The sequence below is a fragment of the Salvelinus namaycush genome, unplaced genomic scaffold, assembly GCF_016432855.1.
Source record: "Salvelinus namaycush isolate Seneca unplaced genomic scaffold, SaNama_1.0 Scaffold2624, whole genome shotgun sequence".
Classification (NCBI taxonomy): Eukaryota; Metazoa; Chordata; class Actinopteri; order Salmoniformes; family Salmonidae; genus Salvelinus; species Salvelinus namaycush.
Window position 1 is genome coordinate 6,668 of NW_024059480.1, and position 27,267 is coordinate 33,934.

Genomic DNA, 27,267 nt, shown 5'->3' on the forward strand with positions numbered 1-27,267 from the left:
AGCTAGGTTGCGTCAGCTGCTCGTCAGCTAGGTTGCGTCAGCTGCTCGTCAGCTAGGTTGCGTCAGCTGCTCGTCAGCTAGGTTGCGTCAGCTACTCGTCAGCTAGGTTGCGTCAGCTAATCGTCAGCTAGGTTGTGTGTCAGCTAATCGTCAGCTAGGATGTGTGTCAGCTAATCGTCAGCTAGGATGTGTGTCAGCTACTCGTCAGCTAGGTTGCGTCAGCTGCTCGTCAGCTAGGTTGCGTCAGCTGCTCGTCAGCTAGGTTGCGTCAGCTGCTCGTCAGCTAGGTTGCGTCAGCTACTCGTCAGCTAGGTTGCGTCAGCTAATCGTCAGCTAGGTTGTGTGTCAGCTAATCGTCAGCTAGGATGTGTGTCAGCTAATCGTCAGCTAGGTTGTGTGTCAGCTAATCGTCAGCTAGGTTGCGTCAGCTACTCGTCAGCTATTCGTCAGCTAGATTGTGTCAGCTAATCGTCAGCTAGGTTGTGTGTCAGCTACTCGTCAGCTAGGTTGTGTCAGCTGCTCGTCAGCTAGGTTGTGTGTCAGCTAATCGTCAGCTAGGATGTGTGTCAGCTACTCGTCAGCTAGGTTGTGTGTCAGCTAATCGTCAGCTAGGATGTGTGTCAGCTACTCGTCAGCAAGGTTGTGTGTCAGCTAATTGTCAGCTAGGTTGCGTCAGCTACTCGTCAGCTACTCGTCAGCTAGGTTGTGTGTCAGCTAATTGTCAGCTAGGTTGCGTCAGCTACTCGTCAGCTAATCGTCAGCTAGATTGCGTCAGCTAATCGTCAGCTAGGTTGCGTCAGCTGCTCGTCAGCTAGGTTGTGCGTCAGCTAATCGTCAGCTAGGTTGTGTGTCAGCTACTCGTCAGCTAGGTTGCGTGTCAGCTAATCGTCAGCTAGGTTGCGTGTCAGCTACTCGTCAGCTAGGTTGCGTCAGCTAGGTTGTCAGCTATTCATCAGCTAGATTGCGCCAGCTACTCGTCAGCTAGGTTGTGTCAGCTAGGTTGCGTCAGCTAGGTTGACAGCTATTCGTCAGCTAGATTGCGTCAGCTACTCGTCAGCTAGGTTTCGTCAGCTACTCGTCAGCTAGGTTGCGTCAGCTACTCGTCAGCTAGGTTGCGTCAGCTACACGTCAGCTAGGTCGCGTCAGCTAGGTCACGTCAGCTAGATTGTATTTAGCTACTCGTCAGCTAAGTTGTGTCAGCTAGGTTGCATCAGCTACACGTCAGCTAGGATGCGTCAGCTACTCGTCAGCTGGGTCGTGTCAGCTACACGTCAGCTGAGTCGTGTCAGCTACTCGTCAGCTAGGTCGTGTCAGCTAGATTGTATTTAGCTACTCGTCAGCTAAGTTGTGTCAGCTAGGTTGCATCAGCTACACGTCAGCATGGATGCGTCAGCTACTCGTCAGCTGGGTCGTTTCAGCTACACGTCAGCTGAGTCGTGTCAGCTACACGTCAGCTGGGTTGTGTCAGCTGCTTGTCTGGTAGGTTGTGTCAGCTAGATTGTATTTACATTACTAGTCATCTAGGTTGTATCAGCTAGGTTGCATCAGCTACTAATCATCTAGGTTGCATCAGCTAGGTTGCGTCAGCTACTTGTCAGCTAGGTTGCGTCAGCTACTTGTCAGCTAGGTTGCGTCAGCTACCCGTCAGCTAGGTTGCGTCAGCTACCCGTCAGCTAGGTTGCGTCAGCTACTCGTCAGCTAGGTTGCGTCAGCTACTCGTCAGCTAGGTTGCATCAGCTACTCGTCAGCTAGGTTGCGTCAGCTACTCGTCAGCTAGGTTGCGTCAGCTACCCGTCAGCTAGGTTGCGTCAGCTACTCGTCAGCTAGGTTGCGTCAGCTACTCGTCAGCTAGGTTGCGTCAGCTACTCGTCAGCTAGGTTGCATCAACTACTCGTCAGCTAGGTTGCGTCATCTAGGTCGCATCAGCAAGGTTGCGTCATCTAGGTCACGTCAGCTACTCGTCAGCTAGGTCGCGTCAGCTACTCGTCAGCTAGGTCGCGTCAGCTACTCGTCAGCTAGGTTGTGTCATCTAGGTTGTTTCAGCTGCTTGTCAGCTAGGTTGTCAGCTACTCGTCACGTAGGTTGTCAGCTAGGTTGCATCAGCTACTCATCAGCTAGGTTGCGTCAGCTAGGTTGCGTCAGCTACTCGTCAGCTAGGTTTCGTCAGCTAGGTTGCTTCAGCTAGGTTGCGCCAGCTACTTGTCAGCTGGGTTGCGCCAGCTACTTGTCAGCTAGGTTGCGCCAGCTACTTGTCAGCTAGGTTGCGTCAGCTGCTAGTCAGCTAGGTTGCCAGCTGTTACTCAGCATCAAATACTCGTTAGCTAGTGTGTGTCAGCTACTCATCAGCTACATTGTCAGATGCTAGTCAGCTTTGTTGTCAGCTAGATTGTGTATACACTAGTCATCAAGGTTGCGTCAGCTAGGTTGCATCATTTGCTTGTCAGCGAGTTTGCGTCAGATACTCATCAGCTAGGTTGCGTCAGCTACTCGTCAGCTAGGTTGTGTCTGCTAGATTGCGTCAGCTAGGTTGTTTCAGCAACTCGTCAGCTAGGTTGAGTCAGCTACTCGTCAGCTACTAGTCAGCGAGTTTGTGTCAGCTACTAGTCACCGTCAGCTACTAGTAAGCTAGTTAGTGTCAGCTAGGTTGTCATCTAGGTTGTGTCAGCTAATTGTCAGCTACTCGTCAGGTGGGTTGTGTCGGCTACTCGTCAGCTAGGTTGTGTCGGCTACTCGTCAGCTAGGTTGTGTCGGCTACTCGTCAGCTAGGTTGTGTCGGCTACTCGTCAGCTAGGTTGTGTCTGCTACTCGTCAGCTAGGTTGTGTCGGCTACTCGTCAGCTAGGTTGTGTCTGCTACTCGTCAGCTAGGTTGTGTCTGCTACTCGTCAGCTAGGTTGTGTCGGCTACTCGTCAGCTAGGTTGTGTCTGCTACTCGTCAGCTAGGTTGTGTCGGCTTCTCGTCAGCTAGGTTGTGTCGGCTACTCGTCAGCTAGGTTGTATCTGCTACTCGTCAGCTAGGTTGTGTCGGCTACTCGTCAGCTAGGTTGTATCTGCTACTCGTCAGCTAGGATGTGTCGGCTACTCGTCAGCTAGGTTGTGTCTGCTACTCGTCAGCTTGGTTGTGTCGGCTACTCGTCAGCTAGGTTGTATCTGCTACTCGTCAGCTAGGTTGTGTCTGCTACTCGTCAGCTAGGTTGTGTCTGCTACTCGTCAGCTAGGTTGTCGGCTACTCGTCAGCTAGGTTGTCGGCTACTCGTCAGCTAGGTTGTCGGCTACTCGTCAGCTAGGTTGTCGGCTACTCGTCAGCTAGGTTGTGTCGGCTACTCGTCAGCTAGGATGTGTCGGCTACTCGTTAGCTAGGTTGTGTCGACTAGTTTGTCAGCTACTAGTCAGCGTCAGCTAGGTTGTCAGCAACTTGTCAGGTAGGTTGTGTCAGCTACTCGTCAGCTAGGTCGTCAGCGAGGATGTTTTAGATACTTGTCATTTAAGTTTTGTCAGCTGCGTTGTGTCAGCTGCTTGTCAGCTGGGTTGTGTCAGCTGCTTGTCAGCTGGGTTGTGTCAGCTACTCGTCAGCTGGGTTGTCAGCTGCTTGTCAGCTAGGTCGCGTCAGCTACTCGTCAGCTGGGTTGTCAGCTACTCGTCAGCTAGGTTGCGTAAGCTACTCGTAAGCTAGGATGCGTCAGCTAGTTTCTCTGCTACTAGTCAGCTAGGTTGTGTCAGCTAGGTTGCGTCAGCTACTCGTCAGCATCAGCGAGGTTGCGTCAGCTACTCTTCATCTACTTGTCGGCGAGGTTGTGTCAGCTACTAGTCAGTGTCATTCAGGTTGTGTCATCTAGGTTGTTTCAGCTACTCGTCAATTAGGTTGCATCAGCTACTCGTTAGCTGGGTTGTGTCAGCTCCTTGTCTGCTGGGTTGTGTCAGCTACTAGTCAGCGTCAGCTAGGTTGTGTCATCTAGGTTGTTTCAGCTACTCGTCAGGTAGGTTGCATCAGCTGCTCATCAGGTAGGTTGCGTCAGCTGGGTTGTGTCAGCTAGATTGTATTTACACTACCAGTCATCTAGGTTGCGTCATCTACTCGTCAGGTTGTTTCCGTCAGTTACTTTTCAGCTAGTCAGCGTCAGCTACTAGTCAGCTAGGTTGTGTCAGCTGCTAGTCAGCGTCAGCTACTAGTCAGCTAGGTTGTGTCAGCTACTAGTCAGCTAGGTTGTGTCAGCTGCTAGTCAGCGTCAGCTACTAGTCAGCTAGGTTGTGTCAGCTGCTAGTCAGCGTCAGCTAGGTTGTGTCAGCTGCTAGTCAGCGTCAGCTGCTAGTCAGCTAGGTTGTATCAAATATATCATATTTTATTGGTCATGTACACCCTTCTAGCAGATGTTATTGCGAGTGTAGCAAAATGCTTGTGCTTCTAGTTCTGACAGTGCATTAATGTCTAACAAGCAATCTAACAATTCCACTACCACTACCTAATACACACATCTAAGTAAAGGGATGGAATAAGAATGTATACATATCTAATGTGGATGAGTAATGTGTTAGCGACATAGTCAAGATGCAATAGATGGTATAATACAGTATATACATCTGGGATGAATAGTGCAAGATATGTAGACATCATTATTAAAGTGGCATTGATAAAGTGACTAGTGGTCCATTTGTTAGAGTGGCCAATGATTTCAAGTCTGTGTGTAGGCAGCCGCCTGTCTGTGTTAGCGATGGCTGTTTAACAGTCTGATGGCCTTGAGATAGAAGACTAGCCGACGAGATATTTTTAAGTCTCTCGGTTTCAGCTTTGAGGCACCTGTACTGACCTCGCCTTCTGGATGGTAGCAGGGTGAACAGGCAGTGATGCACCTGTACTGACCTCGCCTTCTGGATGGTAGCAGGGTGAACAGGCAGTGATGCACCTGTACTGACCTCGCCTTCTGGATGGTAGCAGGGTGAACAGGCAGTGAGGCACCTGTACTGACCTCGCCTTCTGGATGGTAGCAGGGTGAACAGGCAGTGAGGCACCTGTACTGACCTCGCCTTCTGGATGGTAGCAGGGTGAACAGGCAGTGAGGCACCTGTACTGACCTCGCCTTCTGGATGGTAGCAGGGTGAACAGGCAGTGAGGCACCTGTACTGACCTCGCCTTCTGGATGGTAGCAGGGTGAACAGGCAGTGATGCACCTGTACTGACCTCGCCTTCTGGATGGTAGCGGGGTGAACAGGCAGTGATGCACCTGTACTGACCTCGCCTTCTGGATGGTAGCAGGGTGAACAGGCAGTGATGCACCTGTACTGACCTCGCCTTCTGGATGGTAGCGGGGTGAACAGGCAGTGATGCACCTGTACTGACCTCGCCTTCTGGATGATAGCGGGGTGAACAGGCAGTGATGCACCTGTACTGACCTCGCCTTCTGGATGGTAGCGGGGTGAACAGGCAGTGATGCACCTGTACTGACCTCGCCTTCTGGATGATAGCGGGGTGAACAGGCAGTGATGCACCTGTACTGACCTCGCCTTCTGGATGACAGCGGGGTGAACAGGCAGTGATGCACCTGTACTGACCTCGCCTTCTGGATGATAGCGGGGTGAACAGGCAGTGATGCACCTGTACTGACCTCGCCTTCTGCATGATAGCGGGGTGAACAGGCAGTGGCTCGGGTGGTTGTTGTCCTTGATCTTTTTGGCCTTCCTGTGACATCGGGTGGTGTAGGTGTCCTGGAGGGCAGGTAGTTTGCCCCTGGTGATGCGTTGTGCAGACCACACCACCCTCTGGAGAGCCCTGAGGTTGAGGGCAGTGCAGTTTCCATACCAGGCGGTGATACAGCCTGACCGGATGCTCTCAATTGTGCATCTGTAAAAGTTTGAGGGTTTTAGGTGACACGCAAAATTTCTTCAGCCTCCGGAGGTTGAAGAGGCGCTGCTGCGACTTCTTCACCACAGTGTCTGTGTGGGTGGACCATTTCAGTCTATCGTTGGTGTGTACGCCAAGGATCTTAAAACTTTCCACCTTCTCCACTGCTGTCCAATCGATGTGGTTAGGAGGGTACTCCCTCTGCTGTTTCCTGAAGTCCACGATCATCTCCTTTGTTTTGTTGACACCACACTCCGAGTGCCCTCACCTCCTCCCTATAGGCTGTCTCGTCATTGTTGTGATCAAGCCTACTACTGTTGCGTTATCTGCAAACTTGATGATGATTGAGTTGGAGGCGTGCATGGCCACGCAATCATTGGTGAACAGTGAGTACAGGAGGGGGCTGAGCACGCACCTTTTGGGGCTCCCGTGTTGAGGATCAGCGAGGTGGAGATGTTGTGTCCTACCTTCACCACCTGGGGGCGGCCCGTCAAAGTCAGGGTCTACAGAGGGATTTGTCCATTTACCTTGGCTGTAGTCTAATATTTTCTCTACTTTGCTATTCACGCCGTTCAACATCCCTTTAAGACGTGTTGTGTTTTAAAGATTTAAAGGTTTGGATGACTTGCAGTTCATCCTCTGTAATCGTCTTGATCGTCGTTACTGAGAGTGTTGAAATTCAACCTATTTCTCACGCAACCTAAATGCATCATTGAAGATCCCTGGTTTGTGTGTGTGTGTGTGTGTGTGTGTGTGTGTGTGTGTGTGTGTGTGTGTGTGTGTGTGTGTGTGTGTGTGTGTGTGTGTGTGTGTGTGTGTGTGTGTGTGTGTGTGTGTGTGTGTGTGTGTGTGTGTGTGTGTGTGTGTGTGTGTGTGTGTGTGTGTGTGCGCGCGCGTGTAGTCTAGGTCCCAGGGTATAGGGTTTATCCGGCTGCATGTTCCCTGGGCGACGCTGAGCAGAGAGGCGGAGCTACAGAAGATCAAAGTGCCAGTCAAAAAGGTATGCCTGTTACCACAGCAACACACATGCACACCTGATAGCTTTTTGAGTAATCTTGTGATTGAGCTGATGTGACCGTGTTACATGTGTTCTTTGATTGGACAGAGTTATGAGTGTTGTGTTCTCTGATTGGACAGGATTATGGTTGTTGTGTTCTAGGCTTGGGCGATATACCGTATACCGGGGTATTTAGAAATACCGACTACCGTAAGCAGGAGGTGTGTGCTACCCCACTGCTTATAACTATAAGTTAACTATCTGTGTCAAGTAAATGATATCTAGCTCAGGGTTCCAGCTATGCATTTGTTTTGCTAACTTGCTAGATGGCGAGATCAAGCTTCTTCCTTACTTCCTGGATCAAGAACGCTGTTGCCTAAAATGTTTTGTGATTTCCCCCCCAAAAAATATGTGCCTCTTGTTATACCTTGTAATGAACATCTGAATACCGCCCAACCCTATTGTGTTCTCTGATTGGACAGAGTTATGAGTGTTGTGTTCTCTGATTGGACAGAGTTATGAGTGTTGTGTTCTCTGATTGGACAGAGTTATGAGTGTTGTGTTCTCTGATTGGACAGAGTTATGAGTTTTGTTTTTCTCTGATTGGACAGAGTTATGAGTTGCGGCAGCCTCAGGGCATCGCGGGGAAAATAGCATTGTTGTATCAAACCCTGATCAAACCCTTCCGACCTGATGTACCAGAAACACTAAACACACAGTCCCACCAGAACCGAACAAAGACCCTCTCACACCCCTTCTCCAGAGACAAGCTACACCTGTGAGTACACACCCATACAAACACACATGCATACATACAAACGCTTACACACATGTTCACTCATGCTTTCTAACCATGTCTGTCATCCTCTGCAGGTTTGAAATCAAGTCACAGGACATTCTATTTGACTACGCCGTACGCAGCAGAATAGTGAGTCACACACACTTCTCAATAACACTTTCTTACTGAGTATGGTTCCATGCACACAATAATTTGACTATTGTGGTTACAAATAGGGTTAATCGTGATTATTGTGGGTAGGATTAGGATTAGTAGGGTTGATCATGTGATTATTTTGGATAGGGTTAGGGTTAATCATGTGAGTAATGTGGATAAGGTGAGGATTAACATGGTTAATCGGGATTATTTTGGTTAGGGTTAATCATGAGAATTAAAAAAATTAAAAATAAATATTTAACCAGGTAAACTTGATGAGAACAAGTTCTCATTTACAACTTCTACCTGGCCAAGATAAAGCAAAGTGGTGTGACACAGACAACAACACAGAGTTACACATAGAATAAACAAACGTACAGTCAATAACACAATAGAAAAGTCTATACACAGTGTGTGCAAATGAAATAAGATTAGGGAGGTAAAGGCAATAAATAGGCCAGAGTAGCGAAATAATTACAATTTAGAAAATAAACACTGGAGTGATAGATGTGCAGAAGATGAATGTGCAAGTAGAGATACTGGGGTGCAAAGAGGCAAAAAGAATGTATAAAATAAATAACAATATGGGGATGAGGTAGTTGGATGGGCTATTTACAGATGGGCTATGTACAGATGCAATGATCTGAAAGCTGCTCTGACAGCTGGTGCTTAAAGTTAGTGAGGGAGATATGAGTCTCCAGCTTCAGTGATTTCTTTGCAATTCGTTCCAGTCATTGGCAGCAGAGAACTGGATGGAAAGGCGGCCAAAGGAGGAGTTGGCTTTGGGGGTGACCAGTGAAATATACCTGCTGGAGCGTGTGCTACGGGTGGGTGTTGCTATGGTGACCAGTGAGCTGAGATAAGACGGGGCTTTACCTAGCAAAGACTTGTAGATGACCTGGAGCCAGTGGGTTTGGCGACGAATATGAAGCGAGGGCCAGCCAATGAGAGCATACAGGTCACAGTGGTGGGTAGTATATGTGGCTTTGGTGACAAAACGGATGGCAATGTGATAGACTACGTCCAGTTTCCTGAGTAGAGTGTTGGAGGCTGTTTTGTAAATTACATCGCCAAAGTGAGGGATCGGTAGGATGGTCAGTTTTACGAGGGTATGTTTGGCGGCGTGAGTGAAGGATGCTTTGTTGCGAAATAGGAAGCCTATTCTAGATTACATTTTTGATTGGAAATGCTTAATATGAGTCTGGAAGGAGAGTTTACAGTCTAGCCAGACACCTAGGTATTTGTAATTGTCCATTTATTCTTAGTCAGAGCCTTCCAGAGTGGTGATGCTGGCATGCGGGCAGGTGCGGGTAGCGATCGGTTGAAGAGCATGCATTTAGTTTTACTTTCATTTAAAAGCATTTTGAGGCCACGGAATGAGAGTTGTATGGCATTGAAGCTCGTCTGGAGGTTAGTTAACAGTGTCCAAAGAAGGGCCAGATGTATACAGAATGGTGTCGTATGTGTAGAGGTGGATCAGAGAATCACCAGCAGGAAGAGCGATATCATTGATGTATACAGAGAAAAGAGTCAACCCGAGAATTAAGCCCTGTGGCACCCCCAGAGACTGCCAGAGGTCCGGACAAGAGGCTCTCCGATTTGACACACTGAACTCTGTCTGATAAGTAGTTGGTGAAACAGGCGAGGCAGTCATTTGAGAAACCAAGGCTATTGAGTCTGCTGATAGGAATACAGTGATTGACAGAGTCGAAGGCCTTGGCCAGGTCGATGAATACGGCTGCACAGTATTGTCTTTTGTCGATGGTGGTTATGATATCGTTTAGGACCTTGAGCGTGACTGAGGTGCAGCCATGACCAGCTCGGAAACAAGATTGCATAGCGGAGAAGGTGTGGTGGGATTTGAAATGGTCGGTGATCTTTAACTTGGCTTTCGAAGACCTTAGAAAGGCAGGGTAGGATGGATATAGATCTGTAACAGTTTGGGTCTAGAGTGTCTCCCCCTTTGAAGAAGGGGATGACTGCAGCAGCTTTCCAATCTTTAGGGATCGCGGACGATACAAAAGAGAGGTTGAACAGACTAGTAATAGGGGTTGCAACAATTAGGGTTAATAGGGTTGATCATGTGATTATTGTGGATAAGGTAATGGTTAATCATGTGATTATTGTGGATAGGGTAATGGTTAATCATGTGATTATTGTGGCTAGGGTAATGGTTAATCATGTGATTATTGTGGCTAGGGTAATGGTTAATCATGTGATTATTGTGGATAGTCAGATTAATTTAATAGTTCAAATGAAATATTTAGATGCTTGCTAGATTAACATTTTCCCTAATATTCCTGTTTACATGGACACATCTGAAATCAACTTGTTGACACAAAAAAAAACGACAATCAAAATAAAAGTTCTACCACAGCGACCATGTTATTTCTGGGAAGCATATATAGTTTGCATTTGAAAACTACTTATAAAACATTCAGTTGTTCCGATTTCATTTAACTCACGCAAAAGAGGGAAGCTCCCACGGTTGATGCTAGCACACGATCACATGCACGCGCGGGTCACATGCACGCGCGGGTCACATGCACGCGCGGGTCACATGCACGCGCGGGTCACATGCACTGCGTTCTCTTACTACAGGAGGGAGAAGGCGCCAAACCACTATATCTTGCAGTTTATTTCAATGCCTCTAAGTATTTTATGTATCAAAGAGGATGAGGATAAATGAGGGGGGCTGTTCAGGACTTGGAACCAGTTCACAAACTGAACTTTGCAACCAATGAAGTGGCTGTTGTGGTTAAAGAGGTGCTTGATCATCTGTCGAGATGTTCGCTGTTTACTGAAAGTGTGCACAAGGACCTTGCAGACTTGAAATAGGTTTTTCGGCCTATTGGGAAAGATCATGTCAAGGCCTTGTGGCAGATGCGTAACGCTTAATAAAGAGCAGTGATACTAGCAAAAACATTTATAAATAAAATATACACAGCTGGAATGCCGATAAGCTGTTTACATGTCCTAATATTTTGAAAGATTGCTCAGAAAACCAGGTGTTTTAACTGGCGTTTGCTTACTTCAATTTTAACTATTGCATAATCTGCCTCCTGCCATAATCAGTTTAATATGGAATTATCACAGTGCATGGAAACGTGTCATAACAGCTTCAGTAAAGGAGTCACCACCTTCATTTCCTGTGTTTGTGTTTGTGTGTCCGTGTGTCTAGGTCAAGGAGATATTGACACGCACCGCCTGTACACAGACTTGCCAAGCCACTGGTGAGCACTCTCTTTCTTTGTATCTCCCCCTCGCTGTATTTCTCTCTCTCTGTATCTCTCTCTCTCTCCGTATCTCTCTCTCTCCGTATCTCTCTCTCTCTCTGTATCTCTCTCTCTCTCTGTATCTCTCTCTCTCTCTGTATCTCTCTCTCTCTCTGTATCTCTCTCTCTCTCTCTCTCTCTCTCTCTGTATCTCTCTCTCTCTCTGTATCTCTCTCTCTCTCTGTATCTCTCTCTCTCTCTGTATCTCTCTCTCTCTCTGTATCTCTCTCTCTCTCTGTATCTCTCTCTCTCTCTGTATCTCTCTCGCTCTCTCTCTCTCTTGCTGTATCTCTCTCTCTTGCTGGATCTCTCTCTTGCTGTATCTCTCTCTCGCTGTATATCTCTCTCTCGCTGTATCTCTCTCTCTCTCGCTGTATCTCTCTCTCGATGTATCTCTCTCGCTCTCTCTGTATATCTCTCGCTCTCTCTGTATATCTCTCGATCTCTCTCTCTTGCTGTATCTCTCTCTCGCTGTATCTCTCTCTCTCTCGCTGTATCTCTCTCTCGCTGTATCTCTCTCTCTCTCTCTTGCTGTATCTCTCTCTTGCTGTATCTCTCTCTTGCTGTATCTCTCTCTTGCTGTATCTCTCTCTCGCTGTATCTCTCTCTCACTGTATCTCTCTCTTGCTGTATCTCTCTCTCTCTCTTGCTGTATCTCTCTCTCTCTCTCGCTGTATCTCTCTCTCTCTCTCACTGTATCTCTCTCTCGCTGTATCTCTCTCTCTCTCTCTCGCTGTATCTCTCTCTTGCTGTATCTCACTCTCGCTGTATCTCTCCCTTGCTGTATCTCTCCCTTGCTGTATCTCTCTCTTGCTGTATCTCTCTCTCACTGTATCTCTCTCTTGCTGTATCTCTCTCTCTCTCTTGCTGTATCTCTCTCTCTCTCTTGCTGTATCTCTCTCTCTCTCTCGCTGTATCTCTCTCTCTCTCTCACTGTATCTCTCTCTCGTTGTATCTCTCTCTCTCTCTCTCGCTGTATCTCTCTCTCTCTCTGTATCTCTCTCTCTCTGTATCTCTCTCGCTCTCTCTCTCTTGCTGTATCTCTCTCTTGCTGTATCTCTCTCTCGCTGTATCTCTCTCTCTCTCGCTGTATCTCTCTCTCTCTCGCTGTATCTCTCTCTCGATGTATCTCTCTCGCTCTCTCTGTATATCTCTCGCTCTCTCTGTATATCTCTCGCTCTCTCTCTCTCTCTCTCTCGATGTATCTCTCTCTCTCTCGCTGTATCTCTCTCTCTCTCGCTGTATCTCTCTCTCTCTCGCTGTATCTCTCTCTCTCTAGCTGTATCTCTCTCTCTCTTGCTGTATCTCTCCCTTGCTGTATCTCTCTCTCGCTGTATCTCTCGCTGTATCTCTTTCTCTCTCTCTCTCGCTGTATCTCTCTCTTTCTCTCGCTGTATCTCTCCCTTGCTGTATCTCTCTCCCTTGCTGTATCTCTCTCTCTTGCTGTATCTCTCTCTCTTGCTGTATCTCTCTCTCTCGCTGTATCTCTCTCTCTCGCTGTATCTCTCTCTCTCTCGCTGTATCTCTCTCTCTCTCGCTGTATCTCTCTCTCTCTCGCTGTATCTCTCTCTCTCTCGCTGTATCTCTCTCTCTCTAGCTGTATCTCTCTCTCTCTTGCTGTATCTCTCCCTTGCTGTATCTCTCTCTCGCTGTATCTCTCGCTGTATCTCTTTCTCTCTCTCTCTCTCTCGCTGTATCTCTCTCTTTCTCTCGCTGTATCTCTCCCTTGCTGTATCTCTCTCTCTTGCTGTATCTCTCTCTCGCTGTATCTCTCTCTCTTGCTGTATCTCTCTCTCGCTGTATCTCTCTCTCTCTCGCTGTATCTCTCTCTCTCTTGCTGTATCTCTCTCTCGCTGTATCTCTCTCTCTCTTGCTGTATCTCTCTCTCGCTGTATCTCTCTCTCTCTTGCTGTATCTCTCTCTCTCTTGCTGTATCTCTCTCTCTCTTGCTGTATCTCTCTCTCTCTCTCTCGCTGTATCTCTCTCTCTCTCGCTGTATCTCTCTCTCGCTGTATCTCTCTCTCTCTCTCTCGCTGTATCTCTCTCTTGCTGTATCTCACTCTCGCTGTATCTCTCCCTTGCTGTATCTCTCTCTCTTGCTGTATCTCTCTCTCACTGTATCTCTCTCTTGCTGTATCTCTCTCTCTATCTCTCTCTCTCGCTATATCTCGCTCTCTCGCTGTATCTCTCTCTCTCTCGCTGTATCTCTCTCTCTCTCGCTGTATCTCTCTCTCTCTCGCTGTATCTCTCTCTCTCTCGCTGTATCTCTCTCTCTCTCGCTGTATCTCTCTCTCTCTCGCTGTATCTCTCTCTCTCTCGCTGTATCTCTCTCTCTCTCGCTGTATCTCTCTCTCTAGCTGTATCTCTCTCTCTCTTGCTGTATCTCTCTCTCTCGCTGTATCTCTCCCTTGCTGTATCTCTCTCTCTCGCTGTATCTCTCTCTCGCTGTATCTCTCGCTGTATCTCTTTCTCTCTCTCTCTCGCTGTATCTCTCTCTTTCTCCCTTGCTGTATCTCTCTCCCTTGCTGTATCTCTCTCTCTTGCTGTATCTCTCTCTCTTGCTGTATCTCTCTCTCGCTGTATCTCTCTCTTGCTGTATCTCTCTCTCGCTGTATCTCTCTCTCTCTTGCTGTATCTCTCTCTCTCGCTGTATCTCTCCCTTGCTGTATCTCTCTCTCTCGCTGTATCTTTCTCTTGCTGTATCTCTCCCTCTCTCTCTCGCTGTATCTCTCTCTCTCTTGCTGTATCTCTCTCTCGCTGTATCTCTCTCTCTCTTGCTGTATCTCTCTCTCTCTTGCTGTATCTCTCTCTCTCTCTCTCGCTGTATCTCTCTCTCTCTCGCTGTATCTCTCTCTCGCTGTATCTCTCTCTCTCTCTCTCGCTGTATCTCTCTCTTGCTGTATCTCACTCTCGCTGTATCTCTCCCTTGCTGTATCTCTCCCTTGCTGTATCTCTCTCTCTTGCTGTATCTCTCTCTCACTATCTCTCTCTCGCTGTATCTCTCCCTTGCTGTATCTCTCTCTCTCGCTGTATCTTTCTCTTGCTGTATCTCTCCCTCTCTCTCTCGCTGTATCTCTCTCTCTCTCTCGCTGTATCTCTCTCTCTCGCTGTATCTCTCTCTCTCTCTCGCTGTATCTCTCTCTCTCTCTCTCTCTCGCTGTATCTCTCTCTCTCTCTCTCTCTCGCTGTATCTCTCTCTCTCTCTCTCTCGCTGTATCTCTCTCTCTCTCTCTCTTGCTGTATCTCTCTCTCTCGCTGTATCTCTCCCTTGCTGTATCTCTCTCTCTCGCTGTATCTTTCTCTTGCTGTATCTCTCCCTCTCTCTCTCGCTGTATCTCTCTCTCTCGCTGTATCTCTCTCTCTCTCTCGCTGTATCTCTCTCTCTCTCTCTCTCTCTCGCTGTATCTCTCTCTCTCTCTCTCTCGCTACAGTATCTCTCTCTCTCTCTCTCTCGCTGTATCTCTCTCTCTCTCTCGCTCGCTGTATCTCTCTCTCTCTCTCGCTCGCTGTATCTCTCTCTCTCTCTCTCTCGCTGTATCTCTCTCTCTCTCTCTCTCTCTCGCTGTATCTCTCTCTCGCTGTATCTCTCTCTCGCTGTATCTCTCTCTCGCTGTATCTCTCTCTCGCTGTATCTCTCTCTCGCTGTATCTCTCTCTCTCTCTTTATCTCTCTCTCTCTCTCGCTGTATCTCTCTCTCTCGCTGTATCTCTCTCTCTCTCTCTCTCTCTCTCTCGCTGTATCTCTCTCTCGCTGTATCTCTCTCTCTCGCTGTATCTCTCTCTCTTGCTGTATCTCTCTCTCTTGCTGTATCTCCATCTCACTGTATCTCTCTCTTGCTGTATCTCTCTCTCTCTCTCTCGCTGTATCTCTCTCTCGCTGTATCTCTCTCTCGCTGTATCTCTCTCTCGCTGTATCTCTCTCTCTCTCTCGCTGTATCTCTCTCTCGCTGTATCTCTCTCTCGCTGTATCTCTCTCTCGCTGTATCTCTCTCTCGCTGTATCTCTCTCTCGCTGTATCTCTCTCTCGCTGTATCTCTCTCTCGCTGTATCTCTCTCTCTCTCTCTCGCTGTATCTCTCTCTCTCTCTCTCGCTGTATCTCTCTCTCTCTCTCTCTCGCTGTATCTCTCTCTCTCTCTCTCTCGCTGTATCTCTCTCTCTCTGTATCTCTCTCTCGCTGTATCTCTCTCTCTCTCTCTCTCACTGTATCTCTCGCTGTATCTCTCTCTCGCTGTATCTCTCTCTCGCTCTCTCTCTCGCTGTATCTCTCTCTCGCTGTATCTCTCTCTCGCTCTCTCTCTCGCTGTATCTCTCTCTCGCTCTCTCTCTCGCTGTATCTCTCTCTCGCTCTCTCTCTCGTTGTATCTCTCTCTCTCTCGCTGTATCTCTCTCTCGCTCTCTCTCTCGCTGTATCTCTCTCTCTCTCGCTCTCTTGCTGTATCTCTCTCTCTCTCTCTCTCTCTCTCGCTGTATCGCTCTCTCTCTCACTGTATCTCTCCCTCGCTGTATCTCTCTCTTACTCTCTCTCTCGCTGTATCGCTCTCTCTCACTGTATCTCTCTCTCGCTGTATCTCTCTCTCACTCTCTCTCTCGCTGTATCGCTCTCTCTCTCGCTGTATATCTCTCTCGCTGTATATCTCTCTCGCTGTATCTCTCTCTCGCTCTCTCTCTCTCGCTGTATCTCTCTCTCTCACTGTATCGCTCTCTCAATTCAATATGCTTTATTGGCTCTCTCTCTCTGTATTTCAATTCAAGGGGCTTTATTGGCATGGGAAACATATGTTAACATTGCCAAAGCAAGTGAGGTAGATAATATACAAAAGTGAAATAAACAATAAAAATGAACAGTAAACATTACACTCATAGAAGTTCCAAAAGAATAAAGACATTACAAATGTCATATTATGTGTATATATACAGTGTTGTAATGATGTACAAATGGTTAAAGTACAAAGAGAAAATAAATAAGCATAAATATGGGTTGTATTTACAATGATGTTTGTTCTTCACTGGTTGCCCTTTTCTTGCGGCAACAGGTCACAAATCTTGCTGTGATGGCACACTGGTATTTCACCCAATAGATATGGGAGTGTATCAAAATCGGGTTTGTTTTTGAATTTTTTTGTGGATCTGTGTAATCTGAGGGAAATATGTGTCTCTAATATGGTCATACATTGGGTAGGAGGTTAGGAAGTGCAGCTCAGTTTCCACCTCATTTTGTGGGCGGTGAGCACATAGCCTGTCTTCTCTTGAGAGCCATGTCTGCCTACGGCGGCCTTTCTCAATAGCAAGGCTATGCTCACTGAGTCTGTACATAGACAAAGCTTTCCTTAAGTTTGGGTCAGTCAGATTGGTCAGGTATTCTGCCACTGTTTACTGTCTGATTAGGGTCAGTCAGATTGGTCAGGTATTCTGCCACTGTTTACTGTCTGATTAGGGTCAGTCAGATTGATCAGGTATTCTGCCACTGTTTACTCTTTGATTAGGGTCAGTCAGATTGATCAGGTATTCTGCCACTGTGTACTGTCTGATTAGGGTCAGTCAGATTGGTCAGGTATTCTGCTACTGTTTACTCTCTGATTAGGGTCAGTCAGATTGGTCAGGTATTCTGCCACTGTGTACTGTCTGATTAGGGTCAGTCAGATTGGTCAGGTATTCTGCTACTGTTTACTGTCTGATTAGGGTCAGTCAGATTGGTCAGGTATTCTGCTACTGTTTACTGTCTGATTAGGGTCAGTCAGATTGGTCAGGTATTCTGCCACTGTTTACTGTCTGATTAGGGTCAGTCAGATTGGTCAGGTATTCTGCCACTGTTTACTGTCTGATTAGGGTCAGTCAGATTGGTCAGGTATTCTGCTACTGTTTACTGTCTGTTTAGGGTCAGTCAGATTGGTCAGGTATTCTGCCACTGTTTACTGTCTGATTAGGGTCAGTCAGATTGGTCAGGTATTCTGCCACTGTGTACTGTCTGATTAGGGTCAGTCAGATTGGTCAGGTATTCTGCCACTGTTTACTGTCTGATTAGGGTCAGTCAGATTGGTCAGGTATTCTGCCACTGTGTACTGTCTGATTAGGGTCAGTCAGATTGGTCAGGTATTCTGCCACTGTTTACTGTCTGATTAGGGTCAGTCAGATTGGTCAGGTATTCTGCCACTGTTTACTGTCTGATTAGGGTCAGTCAGATTGGTCAGGTATTCTGCTACTGTTTACTGTCTGATTAGGGTCAGTCAGATTGGTCAGGTATTCTGCTACTGTTTACTGTCTGATTAGGGCCAGTCAGATTGGTCAGGTATTCTGCCACTGTTTACTGTCTGATTAGGGTCAGTCAGATTGGTCAGGTATTCTGCCACTGTTTACTGTCTGATTAGGGTCAGTCAGATTGGTCAGGTATTCTGCCACTGTTTACTGTCTGATTAGGGCCAGTCAGATTGGTCAGGTATTCTGCTACTGTTTACTGTCTGATTAGGGTCAGTCACAGTGGTCAGGTATTCTGCTACTGTTTACTGTCTGATTAGGGCCTAATAGCATTCTAGGTTGCTGTGTTTTTTTGTTAATTATTTCCAATGTGTCAAGTAATTATCTTTTTGTTTTCTCATGATTTGGTTGGGTCTAATTGTTGCTGCTTGCTGAGGGGACTCTTCTCCAGGTTCATCTCTCTGTAGGTGATGGCTTTGTTATGGAAGGTTTGGGAATTGCTTCCTTTTAGGTGGTTGTAAAATGTAACGGCTCTTTTCTGGATGTTGATAATTAGCGGGTATCGGCCTAATTCTGCTCTGCATGCATTATTTGGTGTTTAACGTTGTGCACAGATATTTTTGCAGAATTCTGCATGCGGTGCAGTGTTTTTCCCATTTTGTGAATTCTTGGTTGGTGAGCGGACCCCAGACCTCACAACCATAAAGGCAATGGGTTCTATAAGGACCCCAGACCCCACAACCATAAAGGGCAATGGGTTCTATAAGGACCCCAGACCTCACAACCATAAAGGGCAATGGGTTCTATAAGGACCCCAGACCCCACAACCATAAAGGGCAATGGGTTCTATAAGGACCCCAGACCTCACAACCATAAAGGCAATGGGTTCTATAAGGACCCCAGACCTCACAACCATAAAGGGCAATGGGTTCTATAAGGACCCCAGACCTCACAACCATAAAGGCAATGGGTTCTATAAGGACCCCAGACCTCACAACCATAAAGGGCAATGGGTTCTATAAGGACCCCAGACCTCACAACCATAAAGGGCAATGGGCTCTATAAGGACCCCAGACCTCACAACCATAAAGGGCAATGGGTTCTATAAGGACCCCAGACCTCACAACCATAAAGGGCAATGGGTTCTATAAGGACCCCAGACCTCACAACCATAAAGGGCAATGGGTTCTATAAGGACCCCAGACCTCACAACCATAAAGGGCAATGGTTTCTATAAGGACCCCAGACATCACAACCATAAAGGCAATGGGTTCTATAAGGACCCCAGACCTCACAACCATAAAGGGCAATGGGTTCTATAAGGACCCCAGACCTCACAACCATAAAGGGCAATGGGTTCTATAAGGACCCCAGACCTCACAACCATAAAGGGCAATGGGTTCTATAAGGACCCCAGACCTCACAACCATAAAGGCAATGGGCTCTATAAGGACCCCAGACCTCACAACCATAAAGGCAATGGGTTCTATAAGGACCCCAGACCTCACAACCATAAAGGGCAATGGGTTCTATAAGGACCCCAGACCTCACAACCATAAAGGGCAATGGGTTCTATAAGGACCCCAGACCTCACAACCATAAAGGGCAATGGGTTCTATAAGGACCCCAGACCTCACAACCATAAAGGGCAATGGGTTCTATAAGGACCCCAGACCTCACAACCATAAAGGGCAATGGGTTCTATAAGGACCCCAGACCTCACAACCATAAAGGGCAATGGGTTCTATAAGGACCCCAGACCTCACAACCATAAAGGGCAATGGGTTCTATAAGGACCCCAGACCTCACAACCATAAAGGGCAATGGGTTCTATAAGGACCCCAGACCTCACAACCATAAAGGGCAATGGGTTCTATAAGGACCCCAGACCTCACAACCATAAAGGCAATGGGTTCTATAAGGACCCCAGACCTCACAACCATAAAGGGCAATGGGTTCTATAAGGACCCCAGACCTCACAACCATAAAGGGCAATGGGTTCTATAAGGACCCCAGACCTCACAACCATAAAGGGCAATGGTTTCTATAAGGACCCCAGACCTCACAACCATAAAGGCAATGGGTTCTATAACTGATTCAAGTGTTTTTATCCAGATCCTAATTGTCATGTTGAATTTTATGTTCCTTTTGATGGCGTAGAAGACCCTTCTTGCCTTGTCTCTCAGATCGTTCACGGCATTGTGGAAGTTTCACGTGGCGTTGATGTACACACACTTGTTGATTGTGTACATGGATTTTATAATGATGAATGATTTTCCCTCAACACCACTTTCCATCAATTTGTAAAGCAGACCCTCGTGCCAAATTGAGTCAAAAGCTTTTTTGAAATCAACAAAGCCTGAGAAGACTTTGCCTTTGTTTTTGTTGGTTTGTTTGTTTATTTGTTTGTACATTCAAATCAAATCAAATTTTATTTGTCACATGCTCCGAATACAACAGGTATTACAACCTTACAGTGAAGTGCTTAATTACAAGCTCTTAACCAACAATGCAGTTTTAAGAAAATACCAACAAAAAAAGTAAGAGGTAAGAATAACAAATAATTAAAGAGCAGCAGAAAAATAACAATAGCGAGGCTATATACAGGGTGTTACGGTACAGAGTCAATGTGCGGGGGCACCGGTGTCGAGGTAATTGACGTAATATGTACATGTCGGTAGAGTTATTAAAGTGACTATGCATAGATAATAACAGAGAAGCAGCAGCGTAGAAGGGGGGCAATGCAAATACTCTGGGTAGCCATTTGATTAGATGTTCAGGAGTCTTATGGCTCGGGGGTAGAAGCTGTTTAGAAGCCTCTTGAACCTAGACTTGGCGCTCCGGTACCGCTTGCCATGCGGTAGCAGAGAGAACAGTCTATGACTAGGGTGGCTGGAGTCTTTGACAATTTTTAGAGCCTTCCTCTGACACCGCCTGGTATAGAGGTCCTGGATGGCAGGAAGTTTGACCCCAGTGATGTACTGGGCCGTTCACACTACCAACTGTAGTGCCCTGCGGTCGGAGGCCAAGCAGTTGACATTCCAGGCAGTGATGCAACCAGCCAGGGTGTTCTCAATGGTGCAGCTGTAGAACCTTTTTGAGGATCTGAGGACACATGCCAAATCTTTTCAGTCTCCTGAGGAGGAAAAGGTTTTGTGGTGCCCTCTTCACAACTGTCTTGATGTGCTTGGACCATGTTAGTTTGTTGGTGATGTGGACACCAAGGAAATTGAAGCTCTCAAACTGCTCCGCTGCAGCCCCGTCGATGAGAATGGGGAAGTGCTTGAACTGCTTTTTCCTGTAGTCCACAATCATCTCCTTTGTCTAGATCATGTTAAGGGAGAGGTTGTTGTCCTGACACCACACGGCCAAATTTAATGATGGTGTTGGAGTCGTGCCTGACCGTGCAGTCATGTGGGAACAGTGAGTACAGGAGGGGACTGAGCACGCACCCCTTAGGGGCCCCTGTGTTAAGGATCAGTGTGGTGGATGTGTTGTTACCTACCTTTACCACCTGGGGGCAGCCCGTCAGGAAGTCCAGGATCCAGTTACAGAGGGAGGTGTTTAGTCCCAGGGTCCTTAGCTTATTGATGAGCTTCGAGGGCACTATGGTGTTGAATGCTGAGCTGTAGTCAATGAATAGCAATCTCACATAGGTGTTCCTTTTGTCCAGGTGGGAAAGGGCAGTGTAGAGTGCAATAGAGATTGCATCATCTGTGGATCTGTTGGGGCGGTATGCAAATTGGAGGCGGTCTAGGGTTTCTGAGATAATGGTGTTTATGTGAGCCATGACCAGTCTTTCAAAGCACTTCATGGATACAGACGTGAGAGTTACGGGTCGGTAATCATTTAGGCAGGTTACCTTAGTGTTCTTGGGCACAGGCACTATGGTGGTCTACTTGAAACATGTTGGTATTACAGACTCAATCAGGGAGAGGTTGAAATGTCAGTGAAGACATTTGCCAGTTGGTCAGCGCATGCTTGCAGTACACGTCCTGGTAATCCGTCTGGCCCTGCGGCCTTGTGAATGTTGACCTGTTTAATCAAATCGTCTGAGGTGAGCGTGATCACACAGTCGCCCGGAACAGCTGGTGCTCTCATGAATGTTTCAGTGTTATTTGCCTCGAAGCGAGCATAGATGTAGTTTAGCTCGTCTGGTAGGCTTGTGTCACTGGGCAGCTCTCGGCTGTGCTTCCCTTTGTAGTCTGTAATGGTTTGCAAGCCCTGCCACTTCCGACGAGCATTAGAGCCGGTGTAGTAAGATTCGATCTTTGTCCTGTAATAATGCTTTGCCTGTTTGAAGGGTTCGTTGGAGGGCATATCAGTTTTTCTTATAAGCTTCAGGGTTAGAGTCCCGCTCCTTGAAAGCGGCAGCTCTAGCCTTTAGCTCAGTGTGGATGCTACCTGTAATCCATTGCTTCTGGTTGGACTATATACGTACAGTCACTGTGGGGACGATGTCATCAATGCACTTATTGATGAAGCCAATGACTGATGTGGTGACTCCTTCAATTTTTGCTTGTAAGTAGGAATCAGGAGGATAAAATTATGGTCAGATTTGCCAAATGGAGGATGATTTGTATGTCTCTGTGTGTGGAGTATAGGTGGTCCAGAGTTATTTTTCCTCTGGTTGCACATTTAACATGCTGATAGAAATTTGGTAAAACGAATTTAAGTTTCTCTGCATTAAAGTCTCCGGCTACTAGGAGCGTTGCCTTGGTGAGTGTTTTCTTGTTTGCTTATGGCCGCATACATCTCATTCAATGCTGTCTTAGTGCCAGCCTCTGACTGTGGTGGTATGTAAACAGCTACGAATAATACAGAGGAAAACTATCTTGGTAGGTAATGTGGTTGACAGATTTTCATGAGATACTCTCCCTCTGGCGAGCAATAGCTCGAGACTTCATTAGATATCGTGCACCAGCAGTTCTTTACAAAAGTACATAGTCCGCTTGTCTTACCTGACGCCGCTGTTCTATCCTGCCGGTACATCGTATAACCAGCCAGCTGTATGTTGATATTGTCGTAGTTCAGCCACGACTCTGTGAAGCATAAGATGTTAGTTTTTAATGTCCAGTTAATAGTTTAATCTTCCGCTTAACTCGTCGATTTTATTCTCCAAGGACGTTTGCAGAATGGAGGGAAGTGGGGGTTTATTCAATCTCCTACTGTAACGGTTGTTGTCGGGAGAAAGAGAGGACCACAGCGCAGCGTGGTTAGTGTTCATCTTAATTTAATAATAAACCAAAAAACTGAACACTTCACTACAGTTCTATCTGGTGCAGACACACAAAGACTGAAAACAACCACCCACAAAACACAATAGAACACAGGCTACCTAAATATGGTTCCCAATCAGAGACAATGACTAACACCTGCCTCTGATTGAGAACCATATCAGGCCAAACGAGAAACCCCACATAGAAACAGAAAACATAGATAATACCCACCCAACTCACGCCCTGACCACACTAAAACAAAGAAAATACAAAAGAACTATGGTCAGAACGTGACACCTACGAATTCTCAGAAGGCAGCCCGCTCTTCGGCACCTCTTCCTCTGCCTCTACTTCACATGGATCACGGGGATCCGGGCCTGTTCCTGAGGAAGCAGTATATCCTTCGTGTCGGCTCGTCAGAGTCGTGAAAGGGAAAAAATCTATTCTGCCAGTCCGTGGTGAGAAATCGCAGTCCTGATGTCTAGAAGTTATTTTTGGTCATAAGAGACGGTAGCAGCAACATTACAAAGAAAATACAAAAGAACTATGGTCAGAACGTGACACCTACGAATTCTCAGAAGGCAGCCCGCTCTTCGGCACCTCTTCCTCTGCCTCTACTTCACATGGATCACGGGGATCCGGGCCTGTTCCTGAGGAAGCAGTATATCCTTCGTGTCGGCTCGTCAGAGTCGTGAAAGGGAAAAAATCTATTCTGCCAGTCCGTGGTGAGAAATCGCAGTCCTGATGTCTAGAAGTTATTTTTGGTCATAAGAGACGGTAGCAGCAACATTACGAACAAAACAAATAAACAAACAAAAAACACATTCGGCTGGGGGAACGTCTGCCTTCTCCGGCGCCATCTTCCATCTATCAGGTATCTGATCGTTATTAGCTACTTGTGTCTTTAACTCTGCCTTCTCCGGCGCCATCTTCCATCTATCAGGTATCTGATCGTTATTAGCTACTTGTGTCTTTAACTCTGCCTTCTCCGGCGCCATCTTCCATCTATCAGGTATCTGATCGTTATTAGCTACTTGTGTCTTTAACTCTGCCTTCTCCGGCGCCATCTTCCATCTATCAGGTATCTGATCGTTATTAGCTACTTGTGTCTTTAACTCTGCCTTCTCCGGCGCCATCTTCCATCTATCAGGTATCTGATCGTTATTAGCTACTTGTGTCTTTAACTCTGCCTTCTCCGGCGCCATCTTCCATCTATCAGGTATCTGATCGTTATTAGCTACTTGTGTCTTTAACTCTGCCTTCTCCGGCGCCATCTTCCATCTATCAGGTATCTGATCGTTATTAGCTACTTGTGTCTTTAACTCTGCCTTCTCCGGCGCCATCTTCCATCTATCAGGTATCTGATCGTTATTAGCTACTTGTGTCTTTAACTCTGCCTTCTCCGGCGCCATCTTCCATCTATCAGGTATCTGATCGTTATTAGCTACTTGTGTCTTTAACTCTGTCTCTATCAGGTATCTCATCGTTATTAGCCACTGGTATCTATAACTCTGTCTCTCTCTCTATCAGGTATCTCATCGTTATTAGCCACTGGTGTCTATAACTCTGTCTCTCTCTCTAACAGGTATCTCATCGTTATTAGCCACTGGTGTCTATAACTCTGTCTCTATCAGGTATCTCATCGTTATTAGCCACTGGTGTCTATAACTCTGTCTCTCTCTCTATCAGGTATCTCATCGTTATTAGCCACTGGTGTCTATAACTCTGTCTCTCTCTCTATCAGGTATCTCATCGTTATTAGCCACTGGTGTCTATAACTCTGTCTCTCTCTCTATCAGGTATCTCATCGTTATTAGCCACTGGTGTCTATAACTCTGTCTCTCTCTCTATCAGGTATCTCATCGTTATTAGCCACTGGTGTCTATAACTCTGTCTCTCTCTCTATCAGGTATCTCATCGTTATTAGCCACTGGTGTCTATAACTCTGTCTCTATCAGGTATCTCATCGTTATTAGCCACTGGTGTCTATAACTCTGTCTCTATCAGGTATCTCATCGTTATTAGCCACTGGTGTCTATAACTCTGTCTCTCTATCAGGTATCTCATCGTTATTAGCCACTGGTATCTATAACTCTGTCTCTCTCTCTATCAGGTATCTCATCGTTATTAGCCACTGGTGTCTATAACTCTGTCTCTCTATCAGGTATCTCATCGTTATTAGCCACTGGTATCTATAACTCTGTCTCTCTCTCTATCAGGTATCTCATCGTTATTAGCCACTGGTGTCTATAACTCTGTCTCTATCAGGTATCTCATCGTTATTAGCCACTGGTGTCTATAACTCTGTCTCTCTCTCTATCAGGTATCTCATCGTTATTAGCCACTGGTATCTATAACTCTGTCTCTCTCTCTATCAGGTATCTCATCGTTATTAGCCACTGGTGTCTATAACTCTGTCTCTCTCTCTATCAGGTATCTCATCGTTATTAGCCACTGGTGTCTATAACTCTGTCTCTCTCTCTAACAGGTATCTCATCGTTATTAGCCACTGGTGTCTATAACTCTGTCTCTCTCTCTAACAGGTATCTCATCGTTATTAGCCACTGGTGTCTATAACTCTGTCTCTCTCTCTAACAGGTATCTCATCGTTATTAGCCACTGGTGTCTATAACTCTGTCTCTCTCTCTAACAGGTATCTCATCGTTATTAGCCACTGGTGTCTATAACTCTGTCTCTCTCTCTAACAGGTATCTCATCGTTATTAGCCACTGGTGTCTATAACTCTGCCTTTCCTCCACACGATGTGAGTATGATTCCATCCCCATGATAACATGGTGAAACGTTCAGAAGTTAAGGTCATGGGGTTAGAGGTAACACGTTTCTGTCCTCAGGGGTCATTCACCAGGAAAGGAGGGCGGGATCAGAGGAACGACAGACAGGTGAGCTCATGTGATTGGTCAGCGGTGTCCTTTAGCATGTCTTATGATTCCAGAGAAGCAACATCTAGTTAACGCTGTGTGTGTGTGTTTCAGCTCCTATATGAGGAGTGGGCCAACTATGGAGTGATGTTCAAATACCAGCCATTGGACCTAATCAGGTATAACCTAAAGTATGTCTGTCTGGACCTACTCAGGTATAACCTAAAGTGTATCTGTCTGCCTGTTTGACCTGTAATAAGAAGTACTATATTGACTCTGACCTCTAACAGGAAGTATTTTGGGGAGGCGATTGGTCTGTACTTTGCCTGGATGGGAGTTTACACCCGGATGTTGGTCCCGCCCTCTCTACTGGGCCTTATCGTGTTCCTCTATGGTGTCCTCACTGTCAACACTAATGTGCCCAGGTACACATACACACCACACACAGTCCTCATTCTCTCTCCCGTGCTTTCTGTACATCAATATGTCTCTCTTTATTGGACTGATTGTTGAATCCTGCCCTTAGTTACTCTTCATAACAATTTTCCAATAACTTCAGTTAGCATGATCAAGCATTACGTCAGTTACCATAATCATTACGTCAGTTACCATGATCATTACGTCAGTTACCACGATCATTACGTCAGTTACCACGATCATTACGTCAGTTACCACGAGCAATACGTCAGTTACCACGATCATTACGTCAGTTACCACGATCATTACGTCAGTTACCACGATCATTACGTCAGTTACCACGATCATTACGTCAGTTACCACGATCATTACGTCAGTTACCACGATCATTACGTCAGTTACCACGATCATTACGTCAGTTACCACGACCATTACGTCAGTTACCACGATCATTACGTCAGTTACCACGATCATTACGTCAGTTACCACGATCATTACGTCAGTTACCACGATCAATACGTCAGTTACCACGATCATTACGTCAGTTACCACGATCATTACGTCAGTTACCACGATCATTACGTCAGTTACCACGATCATTACGTCAGTTACCACGATCATTACGTCAGTTACCACGATCATTACGTCAGTTACCACGATCATTACGTCAGTTACCACGATCAATACGTCAGTTACCACGATCATTACGTCAGTTACCACGATCAATACGTCAGTTACCACGATCATTACGTCAGTTACCACGATCAATACGTCAGTTACCACGATCAATACGTCAGTTACCACGATCATTACGTCAGTTACCACGATCAATACGTCAGTTACCACGATCATTACGTCAGTTACCACGATCAATACGTCAGTTACCACGATCAATACGTCAGTTACCACGATCATTACGTCAGTTACCACGATCAATACGTCAGTTACCACGATCATTACGTCAGTTACCACGATCATTACGTCAGTTACCACGATCATTACGTCAGTTACCACGACCATTACGTCAGTTACCACGATCATTACGTCAGTTACCACGATCATTACGTCAGTTACCACGATCATTACGTCAGTTACCACGATCATTACGTCAGTTACCACGATCAGTACGTCAGTTACCACGATCATTACGTCAGTTACCACGATCATTACGTCAGTTACCACGATCATTACATCAGTTACCACGATCATTACGTCAGTTACCACGATCAATACGTCAGTTACCACGATCATTACGTCAGTTACCACGATCAATACGTCAGTTACCACGATCAATACGTCAGTTACCATAATCAATCATTACTTCAGGCGTTGTTTATGGTTTATTCTTGTGTGTTTCAGCCAGGAGATGTGTAATGACAGTCTGAACTTCACGATGTGTCCACTGTGTGATGCGGTGTGTGACTACTGGAAGCTGAGTTCAGTCTGTTCATTGACTCGAGCCTCTTACCTGTTTGACAACGGAGCTACCACCCTCTTCGCCATCTTCATGTCCCTCTGGG

General features: G+C 46.5%; 1 protein-coding gene across 1 annotated transcript; it reads left to right on the forward strand.

Annotated features, from left to right (window-relative positions):
• Positions 1 to 1,380: 1,380 nt before the first annotated feature.
• Positions 1,381 to 27,267, forward strand: LOC120039297 (anoctamin-2-like; the record flags this gene model as incomplete). The annotated part of the gene is made up of 9 exons (XM_038984745.1): positions 1,381 to 1,479; positions 7,443 to 7,609; positions 7,705 to 7,759; positions 10,947 to 10,998; positions 25,160 to 25,215; positions 25,304 to 25,351; positions 25,445 to 25,509; positions 25,621 to 25,755; positions 27,107 to 27,267. Coding segments are annotated over exons 1-9 (838 nt in total), but the record flags the coding sequence as incomplete, so codon positions are not given.